The sequence below is a fragment of the Poecilia formosa genome, unplaced genomic scaffold (assembly GCF_000485575.1).
Source record: "Poecilia formosa unplaced genomic scaffold, Poecilia_formosa-5.1.2 Scaffold12, whole genome shotgun sequence".
Taxonomy (NCBI): Eukaryota; Metazoa; Chordata; class Actinopteri; order Cyprinodontiformes; family Poeciliidae; genus Poecilia; species Poecilia formosa.
Window position 1 is genome coordinate 1,783,566 of NW_006799951.1, and position 15,939 is coordinate 1,799,504.

General features: G+C 40.5%; 1 protein-coding gene across 8 annotated transcripts in view; it reads left to right on the forward strand.

Moving 5' to 3' along the window:
- The window catches only part of col17a1b (collagen, type XVII, alpha 1b), a 34,174-nt gene that overhangs the window by 7,279 nt on the left and 10,956 nt on the right, over positions 1–15,939 (forward strand). For 2 of the 8 annotated variants that reach the window (XM_016667948.1, XM_016667953.1), the window contains 23 exons: positions 3,172–3,222; positions 3,369–3,476; positions 4,625–4,927; positions 5,039–5,095; positions 5,179–5,214; positions 5,356–5,406; positions 6,911–7,054; positions 7,832–8,407; positions 8,558–8,641; positions 8,736–8,798; positions 8,906–9,067; positions 9,539–9,631; positions 9,729–9,773; positions 9,984–10,127; positions 12,751–13,464; positions 13,539–13,589; positions 13,716–13,733; positions 13,811–13,837; positions 13,943–14,005; positions 14,088–14,192; positions 14,289–14,333; positions 15,696–15,731; positions 15,830–15,874. In XM_016667948.1, coding sequence (XP_016523434.1) covers positions 3,172–3,222; positions 3,369–3,476; positions 4,625–4,927; positions 5,039–5,095; positions 5,179–5,214; positions 5,356–5,406; positions 6,911–7,054; positions 7,832–8,407; positions 8,558–8,641; positions 8,736–8,798; positions 8,906–9,067; positions 9,539–9,631; positions 9,729–9,773; positions 9,984–10,127; positions 12,751–13,464; positions 13,539–13,589; positions 13,716–13,733; positions 13,811–13,837; positions 13,943–14,005; positions 14,088–14,192; positions 14,289–14,333; positions 15,696–15,731; positions 15,830–15,874 — 3,021 coding nt within the window. Of the gene's footprint in view, positions 1–8; positions 62–3,171; positions 3,223–3,368; positions 3,477–4,624; positions 4,928–5,038; positions 5,096–5,178; positions 5,215–5,355; positions 5,407–6,910; positions 7,055–7,831; positions 8,408–8,557; positions 8,642–8,735; positions 8,799–8,905; positions 9,068–9,538; positions 9,632–9,728; positions 9,774–9,983; positions 10,128–12,750; positions 13,465–13,538; positions 13,590–13,715; positions 13,734–13,810; positions 13,838–13,942; positions 14,006–14,087; positions 14,193–14,288; positions 14,334–15,695; positions 15,732–15,829; positions 15,875–15,939 lie in introns of all 8 variants that reach the window. The other 6 variants (XM_016667954.1, XM_016667951.1, XM_016667952.1 and 3 more) reach the window with 6 other exon arrangements.

Here is a 15,939-nt window from a genome sequence, read left to right on the forward strand (position 1 = left end):
CTCACTAGATAAGATGGGATGGACGAGTTAACAAGGCAGATGGAGATCTCGGGAGAAAAGGGTGAGAATGCTTGATTTAATCACAAAGTGTTTAAGATGACAAACAAACAAACAAAGAAAAAAAAACAAGAGCACAACAATTTATTTTTTAGAGTGAAGTGACAAACTTTAGTGGAAACTTTATAAAATAAACATTCGAAACTTGTATGAAACTTTTTCACCTTTGGTGATGGTTGTGTTTCCCTCTTTTTGAAGCCGTACTAACACCATGCACGCTTTTTTTTTTACTGGTTTCCACATCTCGGCGTTCGGGTCGTCATTTTCTGGATATCTCTTTTTTTTTCTTTTTTTCTTTTTTTTTTTTTTACACAACTTGCAGCTAAATGTGAAAGCCTGCAGCTGTTCAAGTCCAGCAAACAAGAGTAAATGTCAGACGGTAGCTGTGTTGGAGTGTGTAATCAGCTTCTCCGTCTGCTTATGTTACTTTAGAGAAAACTGCTAAACCCAAGAGTCAAAATGGTAGTCAGTGTTCTTCTAGCTTCGGTCTGACATTTTGAAGCCTGATGTAAGAATTTTTTTTTAATGTAATTCTAGATTTTTTAATGTGTTTGTTGGATGATTTGAAACAAATCAGTACCTTTTTCTCGAAATATTGACCTTTTCCTTATCAAGTTCCCCCTTTTTGCATTGTATTTGATACGTTAGGCTTTCACAGTAGATGTCTGTATTGTGCATAGCTGATGGCATAGTTGAGCAGAATTTTGTATCTTTATAAAGAATGTGTAAAATATATTTAGCGGCACATTTATAAATCAGGTTTTGAGGAAAATAGTATGACAAATTGTATCAAAAATGATGCATTTCTAGAGTTATAGGGTTAAAGAGTGCGTATTTTTCTTAGATAAAGTAAGTCCCAATGTTCTAAGATTACATTTCATTTTTTAAATTCAAATCAGACAAACTTTTTGCAATGTTGACTCACCTGGAAAGATAAATTTGATTGAGAACTGAGTCGACTATTAGGAAGAAACATACCATAAGAATAGGAAATATTAGGACTATCTAGAATAAATTTCAACAAGTGGACAGCATCTGTGTATTTCAGTCAGAAATACAACATAAAAATAAAACACAGCTGGAGAAGGGGATTCCAGCCAGCTCAAGTCATAAAAACAAACACCTGAGATGCACGTGTGCTTCAAAACCTAAAGAATCAACTCAGACTTGTTGTCTGGGACTAAAGTTCGTTAACAACCTTTACTGAATTGATTATTTAAGAGGCCTACAGCAAGTCTTAACGTCCACACAAAACTCTGACTCGAACGAACCGTGCTGTAACAAAAGAGAAGGACCGACAAAAATGCGGTCTGGCTGATGGTCATAAAAAATCCGTTTTTGGACTGTTATTGTACAGAAACGGCAGTGAGATTTTGTTTCCACAGTCAAACGTCAAGAGCAGCAGAGTAATGATCAGGTTTTAGCCTCGACTCTGAAACAGACGGAGATCCCTAAAAGGAAGGAGAGCAGCAGGAGGAGGAGGACAGACGTGGAGGAGGACAAAGAGGCGACGTGAAATCCAAGTGGAATGAACATTATCTTTAAGGGAAGCCAGCAAAGCGCAGGGAAGAATTTGGTTCATAATGATTTTTTTTTTGTCGCCTACAATTTACAACTTATACCAGACAAATAATCATTTCGCAAAAGCTTTAATTTCCTGCCTTGCGGTTGTTCTAAAACCAGATCCTAATTGCAGTTCGCTGCAAGCATGCACACGGATTAGGAAGGAGTTGTTTGTGCATAGTACTTCTGAGAGTCATTCTGCAGGATGAGTTCTGTTTAATGTTGTAGCTTCTGCATAACAGGCACAAGCTGTCACAGCAAGTTACTGTGGAAAGAAACAACCAAACAATGTCGCATACGCTTTGACCTTAACAGGCTAATGAACTTTCAGATCTTCACAGATAAAAACAGCCAGGTAAAAAGACAGATTCTGACATGCAGAGACAGTCCACAGATGGATTATTAGGAAAAAAAAAGAAATGTTTGATTTGAGGTGAGCTCACGTTGGCTTTTCTTATATTCTACATCCGAGTCTACTTTTTGTTCCAATGAAAATATAGATTTAATTAATCACAGCCAAAACCCTCAGGATCCCGTCACATTTGGAGCATAAAATTGTCTTACATCCACCAGCAAAGGCGGCGCAAAATTTTAGTGGGCCCACAGCACAACTAAAGTCTATTTTTACAATCATCCAAACTTTATTGTTTGCATCTGACATTCCTAGTTACAAGAGTTACAAGTTAGAGGAATAAATTGACCCTACAACAAAATGTTTTTCTTGACCATCCAAAATGATTCTCTCTACATTATTTATCAGATAACTGTGGAGGCGAAGTTACATCTCTGACTCATTTCGTCCGACTTAAAGCTTCAACGTGACTCATTTAAATGTCTTTGTCTAAAAATCCAAATAGGGATTTGTGTTTTTCCTTTTACTTACCAGATATATTTAAATCTTAAATACATTTTCCCATTTGCCTCAAAACTGATTTAAAAGACTCAGTCATGATAAACTACTTAGAAATTTGAAATTTTAGGGTTTGTTGTTGCTCACAGTTGCCAGCCCCCTGCTGGCCTGAGAGCCCAAAACACTTTATGTAACGTTGTGCCCTGGGCTTGATCTGTCCACCAGAAAACATTGACCTGTCAAATAGTTTTACAGTTTGGTGGACTTTATTTATGTCTCAGCAGTCAGGAATTTTAACTGTAGTTACATAGTTGTCATTCATTAGGGTCAAAGTTTGCATCGGAAGATTATTCCAACTTCAAGAATAAGAGACCTGAGTGAATTGATGAGGCCAAAAACTGTCCAATAAACAAAGAAACTCAAAGTGTCTGTGTTGTACAAGAATAAACTCAAACCAGTCAACACAGTCATTGTTCTCCTTCATCTATTAAACATTGTTAGTTGAATTTATTGTTTCGAGACGCCTCGTTTGATGGCGTTATTGAGAAAATATGCCGCTGCTGCTGCTGCCTGAACTGAAACCGGGCATCAGTTTAGAAAACAGTCAGAGCACTAACACTGCAGTTGTTAAAATAAGACGAAGCTCGCAGAAGTAGACCAAACACACAGCACACAGTGATTACTGTTTGTCTTTTCATCAGTTCTGACAGAAACCGTAACCTCCACCACCCGACTGACTTCTCTCCCACCAAGTGAGTCTGCTTTCGCCTTTTTTTTATATATTGTTGTCTGTATACAGCAAAAAGTGTAATAAAATCACGAGGCTAGCTATTTCTAAAGGAAGTAGCCGATGAGTAACAGCTTCTTTTTGTTTTGCTGTTTGTCTTCTTGTTGCCAGAGGGAACCAGCGGATCAAATCACAGGAATATGTCCAGCGGTGCCGGAGGGCTGGGTTTTGAGAAGAATGTCTTAACGCAGAACAGCAGTGGAACCTACTTCTCCTCATGTGAGAGCAACTTTCCACTCGTCGGCTAAGTTGTGGGAAGTTGTGGGTTTGTCTCCAAGCAAAAGTTTGGGGATGTTGTATTTTTAAGCCCCTGGTAGAGCAGAAGATTTCTGGGCTTGTGCAAGAGAGAAACTTTAAAGAGCTTCCAGGCAAAGTGAAGGAGGCAATCTAAAGTCGATGCGGTGGCCGCTCAAACAAACGGAAAGCAGAGTTATACTGCAATTGAGCTAATTCAGTTCTTAATAAGCCAAATGCCACATATAAAATATTAGCAAAAGGGAAAGATTTTTCAACTTTAGGATAATGCACGTTATCAGGCAGAAAAAATGATCAATCATTTCACTCCAAGAAATAAAAAAAATCTATTAACTTGCTAAGTCTTGTGTGTGGAATTCAAAAGTTTTTACCGCGATATCTTTGTTTTGTCTTTTTTATGGATTCACAAATCACCTGGGCATGTAGGGATGAAATTTTAACGCCCTATCATCACCCCTACATGGTCAAATAACTATTAGTCAGTTTATTCAGATAAAAAGGTCAAGTTTTTCAATTTCAAGGATCCGGGATGCCGAGGTGAGTGAACTTTTATTAGCGCAGACAGCATAGTGTGGTATGAGATTAAATCCTAGTTTATTGCCAGTGATATTTGAAAGACAGTTGTATCGGTTCTGTTGCAGTCGCATGAGGCATGAGGGCCGTGGTGCGAATGCGCCACAGATTATTCAACATGTCCAAAATATCTGTGGTAGTCTTAACCTATCTGGTGAGCAAACTGTACATGCTAAAGAGTTAAATGCACAGTAAGGCAATCCTCTAGCCTTTCCTCTTGTGACATTGTGTCTTCATACTGAAACACAAAAAAGATGCACTGATAACTGATGCTGAACACAAAAATGAATCAAGGAAGAAAAAACTTAAATCCAGAAAACGTCCTTTGAACATACCACTTTGAGATCATTATGACATCCATATTCTGGTGAAATGTTTTTATGACTAGCGTTTGGAGGAAAGCAATTTTCAGATTTTCTGTGCACTACTTGGAGTATCTTAAATGTAAGCTCCAATAATGTGAACCTTATTGGAGCTTAGTCACCTAGGTTGTTCAAATTTGAGTTCATTTAAAAAGTATTTATTTATTGTCTCCCCAGCCTCTATAGGCGTGACGAGTAACTACAGCTCCTCCTCAGGAATCTACCTGGGAGGAGATTCCTCTGGAGGAGGTGAAGGTGGCGGAAGCTACATCGATGGAGAGGGCTATGGGAGCGGAGGAGGAGGAGGAGGAGGGAGAGGAGGAAGCAGTGGAAGCACTTATCTCGTGAGCTCCGTGTCAAAGGTTCGGTCCAGCTCGTCGGGCGGTGCCAGGAGAGCTCAGACTGGAGGGACATCAGTGGGGCTGTCGCCAGGTTTCCGAGAGAGGAAGACCATAGCCAGCCGCTCGGGAGGCTACGACGGTAGGATCCTGAGTTGCCACCAGAGGCGGCCACAAATGGGAACAAAAAACTTGAAGGAAACGGTCATGACTCACTGGGAGCGCTAACTCTTCATATGTGTTTTACTTTTAGGGAGCTCCAGTGGTAATTCCTCCCCAGAATTTTCACGCAAAGACTATGGGAACTACTGTAAGACTGAAACTACTATAGTATCGAATAGTTTGTGATTTCAAAGATGTGTTTTTGATGTTTCCTTCCATTTTCCTTCTTAGGCTCCGGCGCCACAAGAGGGAGGAGTGAAAGCAGAGGTATTCAGGTTTATTCCCCATTATTATTTACGCTCCATCTCGCTAAATTTTCTTGACCTGTTTCTTTTTACATTTTTTTTTTATTAAATCAAGATTCCTTAGTCTAATGTGTGCTTTGATTTCTTCCTTTATTTTTCCCAGAGAGCGAGATCAGAGCCAGATTACAAAGTGCCTCCCCATCTGCCGGAAGATGTAAGACCACTGGAGACACTGATCCTTTGGCAGTTGTTACGCAACTCCTCATAAAGCACCAAAAAAAAAAAGTTTTCTAAGAGTCCTTTCAAAGAAGTGCATTGCCGTTAAATGATTTCTCATGCGGGATTTTTGTTTTTGAGTTATGTCGCTGTCAGATGTTTTGGCTCGAAAACTGCATATCACAAAGTCAAATTCCAGCTCGCACATGCCTTGACATTTTTTGTATTAGTTACACATGTATAGTTAGTTTTTGGACAAAAAACAGTGAGGGCGGGTTTGAAACAGTGACAGCATTGACTTGCTCTACAGTAAAACAATGTGGGGAAAAAGTAAAAGGGGCCAGATCACGGTGGCAGGAATGGTACAAATGAGTCACTCCTGTTCTTGTTCTCCCAGGAGGAGAAGTGCTGCTCGTTGCGCCCCCTGCTGATTAAAGTCAGTAACTACTGTTATTCAATCAGTGATATAACAATTGTTCAGCGCCCCTTTGGACTCTTAAACGGGTCTCTGACTTTTCCATTGTGGTACAAGAAGTGCTACTCCTCATATTACACAGCATAGCAAAAATGATTGTAAAAAAAAAGTTTTCTCTCAAGAACTTTTACCTTTTACATTTTTTTCCCTACTGTGGGGTTCTTCAACATATCAACTAAAAACAGTTTTACTGAATATACAAAAACACTGAAATGATTTACATCACAAGCCTTACTATAGCTCATTATAAATGCAGCATTTTGCCTCCATTTAAAAAAATAAACACTTCTGGAAAACAACTTAGCTAACTTCTGTTTGATAACCCAAAAAGACGTAGACTCAAAAGAAGGAATATAGCTGACTAGATTATTGAGAATTTATAATAGTATTATACTTAATAATGATTAGTACCACTTATTTGTTAATTTTGTTGTGTAGTTACATTTTTGCATACATTTTAACCTGTTTTTTTCACAGAGAAACAGCTAACTGTTTAACAAAACCTAGCTTGGTTGAGCTAGCTTCGATCTATCTCCATGATGTTATCCATGATGAAGTGACTTCTTTAGGCCAGCTGGGTAATGAACAAAATCCATGAAAAACTGATGTTTAGAGAGAGAAAAGAAAATCACATGAAATCTAAATTTCTGCCAAAGCTAACTGCCTTAGCGTCATTGCTAAAGCTTTTGACTCATTTTGAGTTTTTGTTGTTGCATTACAAGAAACGCATGTTTCAAAAGTGCCACGATTATTTTATTGCATTAAGATTTCTGTGGAGAAATAAACAATAAAAAATCATTTTCAGTCAATAAAATTCTACAAAGAGCAAAACTAACAAAGCAAATTTTGCTTTACAAGCCTTTGAACCTGAAACCTTTATGCAGGCAGGTTTAGTGCCTCAGGAGTTTATTTATTCAGAGATTTTTCTTTTGACTTATTTTTTATGATTAAAGTTAAGTTTCCACTGACATTAGATTTGCTGTTTGAGTTGTTTGAACGCTTTTTGTACATTGCCGTGGCGTGTTAGGGGCAGAGTTGGAAGATGTGAAGAAGCTGCTGAAGGGACGCTCCAGCAGCGTCAGTCCGACCCGCTCCTCCGCCTCAGTCACCCTGCCAGTACCTAAAAAAGCCAGCGTGGAGACCAAGACCGTCTCAGTGGCCACTCAGTCAGGTATATTCTGTTACCAGAGCTACAATTATGCATGTGCAGCACATTCATAGACACTTTGTCTCTGACCCAGATGATTTAATCTAGATTGCTATTTGTCCCACTGTCACTGCCAGGAATCTTGTCCTTTAAGGTCCAAAAATGTTTGTCATTATGGGATCTAAAAACACGACTTTAATAATGGATTGAAGGAATAAAACCTTAGCAGTGTGTGATATCTTAATAGGATAATATTTTTGTTCATTTTGAAGCAATTGAAAAGGAACATTTGAATGAATTAAGTATGCTCCATGAAAATGTTTGCAAATTTATGGCAAAAAAACTGAAAAATAATATTAGGGTAAACTTGATTGAAAAGGTGTTTTGTACAGGCAAGATCACTGTTTGATGGACAGTATCTTTGTGCATCACACAAAATAAAGGAAAACAATTATAATTAATGTTTAACATGAAATGAGTAACTAGAAAATTATTGAACACATAACTGGCATCTGCAACCGCGTTGATTTAAAATTGTGTTATATATAACACATATATATATATATATTACATATATGTAATTCATGGTTGCAAACTGAGTTACTTTTAAATAAGACGGATTTACAGTGTTTGTTGAAGTGTGAATTTCAGCTTGTTAGTGTTATGAAATGATCATTTAGTGATGTTTAGTCTTATACAAAATATACTTAGCTCTAATAAAAATATGATAAGAATAGACAAAACGAATAATGTAAGGTTCATTTCTCTCATTTTTATTAGTTTGATGATTTTCTCCAACAGCTTCGACTCTGTTTGAGCCTGTTGCTCAGATGAATGGGTTCAACACCATCGACGTGTCGGGCCTCTACGACAGCAGACTGACATCCAGGCAGCGCGACTCTGGTGTCCAAACAGGCCAACACACTGTCACAGTAAAGTCATGCCACTGTGACGCTGGAGTCAAATCCAGCCAGTATGACGTTAGCCTGAGTTCAGGTCAGTACGATCCTGGTCTGAAGTCAAGCCAGTATGACGTTTGCCTGAGCTCAGGTCAGTACGATACCGGCCTGAAATCTGGACGATATGACATGAGTCTGAAATCGGGCCAGTACGACACCGCTGGGAGATCAGGCCAGTACGACACCGCTGGGAGATCAGGCCAGTACGACACCGCTGGGAGATCAGGCCAATACGACACCCTGGATTCAGCCTTTCCCACTTTCTCCTGGTCCACCTCCACGCTGCCCTCTTCCTCCTCCACGACCGTCGTCGCTGGCAACACCAGCAGCTACACCTACCAGCTCGGTCAGGTCAGCGCCAACAACATGTCGGGAGGCTCCCCGCCGCTCAGCCCCGTCCCACAGCAATCTCTGTCAGGTCAGAACCATCAATTGGAGGCATGCCTACAGGAATATGCAGATGAATTTTATGCACTATATGTTTTAATTGACTAGAAGAGTAACAAAAGACAAACTGCTAAAGTCTTTGGTTAAGTTCGTCATTCTGTGTCTGCGTCTGCGTTTCCAGTTTATGGCTTTCAGAATAATCTGGCTCCCACCTCTATCGGTGTGCTCACCACCAGCGGCGGCAACGTAACCACTAACCTGGGAGGTAATGGCTGCTAGCCTGTGGAGTATCAGACATCTACCAGGCAATAATAAACCAAAACAGATCTTTTATTTAGAGAGTATGTTTGATTTGACAGGGTATGGCGTCCAGAAGAACGTGTCAAACGGCAGTGCTGTCATAAGCTCTGGGATCTCTACAGGTAAGCATAAAAGAGATTGCCTTTTTGTCTGGATTTAAAAAAAATGTTAAGGAGCTGCACGATTTATCTAACTGAAATGTCCTCTGAATGGGTTTCATCTTCTTTAGCCACCAGGTCCCAAACCGATGACGTCTACAAGAGAGACTACAGATATATGGCCTCTGAAAAGGAGAACGTTCCTGCCAGGAGGGAGGGAGAAATGCTCATTCTGGCAAAAGACAGTGGCAAGCAGTTTACCACCACCACCAGCAGCACTCATATAGCTGGAGGTGAGTGGTGAACTCATGCCCCCTTATGGAGAAAAAGAGGCATGTCTCATGTCTTCGGAGGAGACACAGCACTTCAGTTTATTTTCTTGCGTCAGGATGGGAAAAAAAGTAAAATACAAACACAGAACCTACTTAACAGGCTGTGTTGTAACCCTATATTTTCGTATAGCACTTATCTTGAAAGGGGTGCCAATTTCCGGCTGTCCCAATACATAAGTAGGCAATTGAAAAAGAGGCTATTTTTTCCTCCTAATGTGTAGCCATATGACTCAGTGGTGCCCTGGATTTTGCACAAATCAAAAAACGCTACTGTTGGTGACGTAACACGTTACAATCGCAAAACCACACATGATCTGTATAGCAGTATTTTGTTTTACCATGTGCTCACCACAAGGGGGCAGCCAAGTTTATTGATATAATTGGATTGTGCAAAAAGCTTATTTTGAGTGATTGTTTCCCTTTATCCTCCAGGTTCACTTTCAGGAGACTCAATAAAGAAGGAGAAGCTTATTTCCAGCTACGTTGACACGGGCACTCTGAAAGCAGAGACAGGCAATTCATACTGTAAGCATAAATTCTACCTCTCTTTTCAGAAATATTAGTTTTCTGTGTAAATAGTGGAGATTTATTTATTTTTTTGTTTGTTTTTTCTCCCCATCAGACGGATCATCCGGAGTCCTGATGAAAGACAAGGCAACCTATGCAGGTATAGTTTTAGTGATGCGTTCATCAGAGGCTTTTAGGTGTTAATTCTGAAACATTTGGAGCTTCACTTGCATTATTATCACAAACTGAACTGAAACCACCTTTAGCATCTTTCTTCTGTTTTATAAATTAGAAAAAACGTTATATTGATAGATTAAAACGACTGATCAGAGCTGGGATTTAACTCCTCGGGTTAATCTGCTGTTTTCAGAGATCCGCAGAGACAGCGGCATCTTTGGGGGAGGAGGACTGTGCTGCTGCTCCGACTCCTGCTGCTCCTGGTGGAAGTGGCTGCTGGGCTTGCTGCTCCTCTGCCTGCTTCTGCTCGGGCTCCTGTTTGGCCTCATTGCATTGGGTAAGAGGCGTGTAAAAGCATTAATTTGATTAAAGTAATACTAAGAAAATAAATGTGTCCCCAAAGAAACCACCTCAGTCCTGAGAGTTTAGAGTTTCAGCACCACAAGGTGTCAGAGAGTGTTTTTAGGCCCGAAGAATGTGCTGCTTTAGCTTTGGAGAAGGTTATTTCACAGCACTGTGAGACAGTACATGTGGTCCCTTTTCTTGGAAATTTGATCGCTGGACGGCTCCCTCGCTCTCAGAAAGTCTGGCATTCATTGGTGCAGCTTTGGAAATTGTTGCTTGGTGACATCTCATCACACGACTCATCTCAGATCTCTGTGCAGTGAATGAGTCAACAATCTGCCTCCAGACAAAAATGTGTTAAACAGAACTGTAAAATCTACTTTCTTTTTTTTTTTAAAGTTATTATTAACTTACTAAATGTAGCAGATCATAGCATGGTTAGCTTTTAATTAGCAACACACTCATGTTAATATCGCCCCCCTGAATAAATGCTTTTTGTAAAAGACCACTTAACTTTTCCTTAACTTTAGGTTTTGTTGTTAATTCCCTTTTTGATTTTTATAGCAAAGTTAAGTTTGGAGGCTGTAGAGAGAAACTGGCGCCAAAACTCATCATACAATAATTGTTCAGCAGCATCAAAGTGTACCACTGACTGATTTATTATTCATCAAAGACGCATGCAGATTAACTTCATATATTTTTTCACAAAGGTGCTATAAGTTCAACTTTGACTTTAGCAGCTAAGCACTAATACTTGACAGGAGGAAGAATAGCATGCAGGTAATATGTGCAAAGAAACTCATCAAGTTTCTTAAAAACAAAAAAGAAAGAAAAAAAAAACCTGAATATTTTATAATACAGCTGCAGATTATGTTACAAACATGTTGCCAAATGAGTGTGAGAAGCATTTTGTTAGCAAAAGACTCTTTGTAGGCCTATTTGATAATGAATATATTCCAAATGTAAGAAATTTAAACTCTTCATGACCAAAACTAAGTCAAACTGTTGGAGTCTCACTGCCAGAGAGAGAACGGATGGAGGAAGCGTCACTTTAAAATTCTTTCCTTTCACTGTAACTCCGACAGCAAGGTTTCCGTCTTGATATTTCTCCCCTGAGTACCAATGTCATTATCACCAAGAAAGATTCCTGCCTGAACTGAAGCTACACCACCTCGTGCCAGAAAACGCTCTTTCAAGGAAATAGCAAGGTTTATAGCTGTATTTGATTGTCTGGTTGTAAACTCCAGCACTGATTTGTAATAAAGAACCAATTCTACTGCCGGTAGATTATGGTGACTAAAAACCTCACAGAAGTATCTGTTAGCATATTGTTTACTGGCACATTATGTGATACACACAAAGAAGTGCATGTAAAGTGAGAAATGGAATAGAAATCAAAACATCTGAAAAGTGTGGCATGCATTTATATTCCCCTCATTCACCCTTCCTGAGTCAATACTAACTAGCATCACCTTTTCTGTGACTGCTTTGCACATCCAGAGACTGAAATATTCGCTGGTTTGAGCATTTTTAAGTCTTAGTGTGTGTTTTGGATTTATGTCTGGAATTTGACTGGGCCATTTTCTAACACACACATAATGCTTTGACCTGGACCATTTAATTGTAGTTCTGGCTGCATCTTTTGGGTGGTTACCCTGTTGGAAGGTGAACCTCTGGTCGAGGTCTCAAGTACTTTTCAGCCTCTGGCAGCTTTTCTTCCGGAGTTGCCCTGTATTTAGCTGTTTCCACCTCCCATCATCTCTGACCAGCAGTAGTGGTCTTCTACCACACGCTGTTTTGGCATATTGACCAAAATCTCAGCTTTTCTTCCACATTCTCACCATGCACCTGCAGGGCTTATCGCAAACTGCAAATGGTACTTTGTATTACTTTCTTTTGTCTCACCTTGTCACGTTTCTGCCTGTGGATCTACAGTTTCTTCAGAGTTACCACAGGCTTTTTGGCTAAATACTTTAATACATGCTCTCCTTGTCTGACCTTTCAGTTTAAGTAGGCAGCCTTGTCTTGGTGTTTTTGCAAGTTGCACCATAGTCTTTCTGTTTGTTTAAAGCTGTGGATGCTGTTTACTTTCTCCACAAATCTTCCCAAGATCTGGCTTTGAGTTTCTAGAACAGATTGATTTACAAGGAGATAAATTACACACAGATGGACCCTATTTACTCAATAGGGAGCTTCAGTCGGATGAAATTAATTTTACTTTGGGGAAGACTAAAGACGGCTGAATAAAATGTGCACCACATTTTGAATTTTTCTTTCACTTCACAATTATAAATCACTTTGTGCTGGTCCATCACATAAGATTGCAATAAAACACATGAAAGTTTGCAGCTATAATATTACATCACATCGTAGCCTTGCCTCTGTCTACGGCTTTGTGCACTAACAAACGATATTTTACGGTTAATTTGCCTTTTTCTCACAAGTAGATTATGCGTTTACGTAATGCCATTTTGACAGCACAAGTTACTTCTCGCATCCTTTTTGATGTCCTAGATGCTGATTAAGGATGTAAATGTATCTGTTGTGAATTTTAAGTATGCTGAAAAATACAAACAATTTGTCAAATTAAACACAGAAAATTTTCATTCTTTCAGCCGAGGACGTGAGGAAGCTCAAGAAGCGAGTGTCGACTCTGGAGACCGAGGTCTCAGTCGCCAATGCTCACACTAGTCGGCTGTCGGGTTCTTCCAATGACATCAACACCTATGTGAGCGGTGGAGGTGGAGGCACCGGCACTGACAACACACTAGTCCACGGATTCGGAGGTGCAGGTGGAGGTGGAAGCTCGGACTCCAAAATGCAAATCATTATTGCTGGTGCTGGTGCAGGCGGATCTGCCAGTCGGAATGATGCTGATGTCGGCGTTGTGGGTGCCGGAGGTGCTGGAGGGGCTGTTGGAGCTGGAACTAGCTCCAGTAGCAGCTCTGGTACCAGTTTCAGTGGGAGCGCCGGCAGTGCTGGTACCAACTTGAGCGGCGGTGCTGGGAGTGCTGGTACCAGTTTCAGTGACGGTGTCAGTGCAGGTGGTGCCGGTTTCGGCGGCGGCACCAGCAGTTCCGGTACCAGTTTTGGTGGCGGCACTGGCAGTTCTGGTACCGGCTTTGGCGGCGGCACCGGCAGTTCCGGTACCGGCTTTGGCGGCGGCACCGGCAGTTCCGGTACCGGTTTCGTCATTGGCACCGGTGTTGGGACCAGCGGTGGTGTCAGCGGTGGGACCGCAGTGAGTGGAAGATACATAGATAGCGCCTTCCTTCAGATGGCCATCCATCAAATGTTGAGGTCAGAAATGCAGTCACAGGCATTCAGAGGTAAAGTGCAAACACACACTCTCCCACATGCGTGCTCTGAATTCAATTGACTGATATCCTCTTCTCTGACTCAGGCTTCCTGGCATCCTCAGTGCAGGGAGAGAGGGGATTACCTGGACCTAAAGGTACCAGTAAAACAAAGGTTTTTTTCTCATGAAAACTAAATAAATGAAACTTTTTTTAATGTAAAGAGAATCCATATGGTTATTTATTTATTTATTTATTCATTTATTTGTTTTTGCCTTTTTCAGGGGACTCTGGATTGAAAGGTAAGCAAGAAAGATGTCTGTTTTCCATTTTTTCCTTTACAGTTTCATGAAAGTAAAATATTTTTCTGTATCAACAGGGGAGCCTGGTTTCCCTGGAATTCCAGGTGTGTAGCCATTTTCTTTGACCAACCAGCTGATTTTCACGTTTTCCTTTGGATGGTTAAGTGCTTTCATAATATAATCATCCTGACTTTGACCTTTGCTTTCAGGCACACCAGGTCCAATGGGACATGCTGGTCCTGAGGGTCCCAAAGGACAGAAAGGAAGCCAAGGTAAAGAGATTGCACTATGCTCTATTGTGGTACTGATTGGTTGGTGTAGACTGATGACTTTAATCCAAAAATGTCTGGTCAGGTGAGCATGGAGTGGAAGGGCCACCAGGTATCAGGGGTCGCGAAGGACCACCTGGGCCTAGAGGCGACCCAGGACCTGCAGGCTTTGGACTCAAAGGGGATAAAGGTATGGCTCTGTGTAGGGGCTGTAGGCCGTTACTGTAGTATTTCCGGTTCAGAAGCAAGGGGGTTTCTTCATGATCTCATGTTTGGGTTTCGCTAGGTGAAGCTGGATCTGTTGGACCTGCTGGGGCCCCTGGACCAAAAGGTAACATCAGCGGAAATGAAGGTCAAATTCTGTAGAAAATAAATAACTAGATGAAGTAAGACCGGATGTTTCTATCCAGAGCCTTCTTTGGTGCATGAACTAAAAATGCCACCAGATGGCAGTGTGGAGTCATTTTTTATTCAAGCCTTGTTCAGAGGCCTTATTAACAACCTTCTCACCATTTCAAAGTGCTTTACATAATTAAAATGAAAACAACACGTGACATTGAATAAACAGTAAGAAAGTGAAAGAGATTTTGAAAAAGATTAAAAAAAAAGAGATAAAAACATTAAAACCACCACCCCTTTTAGGACTTTAGTTAAATGTCGTTTAACTGGAGCTCTAACCCTCTGGGACTTTAGTCAAAAACACCGTTTGACAAGGACTCCAACCTCTAGGTTTTGGATCCACTTTGAGCTTGTTTCAGTCGCACTTTGAGTTTGTTTCAGTCGCAATGCCTCGACGAGGTTAGTGGTGTAACTTAACAGACATGACGTGAGAAAAGTAAAGGGAAGTAAATAATGTGAGACTTTCCAAAGCTCTGCGTCGGTGCACAGACATAAAAGACTAAAGAGTCGGGATTTCACGTTTCGAGAGGTAAACTGTCCTCTTGTCTGTGCGCCATAAGACATTAGAATATTGTTGAAAAGTAAACATACATAATCATACTCATGAAACTGACTTTTCCATGGCAGCAAAATACAGTTTCTCTCTTACATGAGACCAACAAAAATGATTGTTAACTCAAAAATGTTCAATCACAACTATTTACATAAACATACATACATAAACTCAAATGAGATTATTGGACTCTTAGTTGTCCAGCACATATTTACATATTAGTGAGGAATGGATTAAACTTTAATATGTTTTTGTTATAAGCAATACAATGTAGCAGCTCATGTGCAGCAGCCATTGGAGAATTTTTAGCTTTTGAATACTCAAGAGACAATATTTTGGGATTCATGACAATGCTGTGCTCCACCTTACCTATATATGGGAAGTTGAATGGAAGGAAAAAGTGAGCGAGCACGATCACAGAGATTAAATGCCTTTAGAGGCCAAGTTTGCTGAACATCTCGCCTGCAGCTTTTCATTAACAGTAAGCCATATTCACCAAAATAAACATAAATAAATGCTTGAGATGCGTCAATGTAATAAATCTGAAATACATGGACCTTTTGATACGCTTCATTTTTATTGAGACAATGATGTAACATCCTATTTGAGGCGAGAGGTGTTACCCGACTCCTCCTCTTGCTCCGCTGCAGCAGGCGTTCCTTTTGTAAAATAGATGTTCACTGAACGCTGCAGACGCAGAGGCGGGTAGTCATGGTGATTTATGCTTTGTTTTGTCCATAGGTGCACAAGGAATTCAAGGGTTACACGGGTCACCTGGTCAGTTTCTTTCTTTCATACATGCACACTTTCCCAGTTTTAGTAGCTGATAGTGTGATTTGATGTTCTCCATTCTTGGTTTCTTGTACGTCAACCAGGTCCCCAGGGTTTCCGTGGTGAGGCAGGACTACCTGGACCAAAAGGTTGGTTTTTTACACACGATTCACCCGCTCACAAATAACAACAAAAGCAAATGTTAACTGTTTCT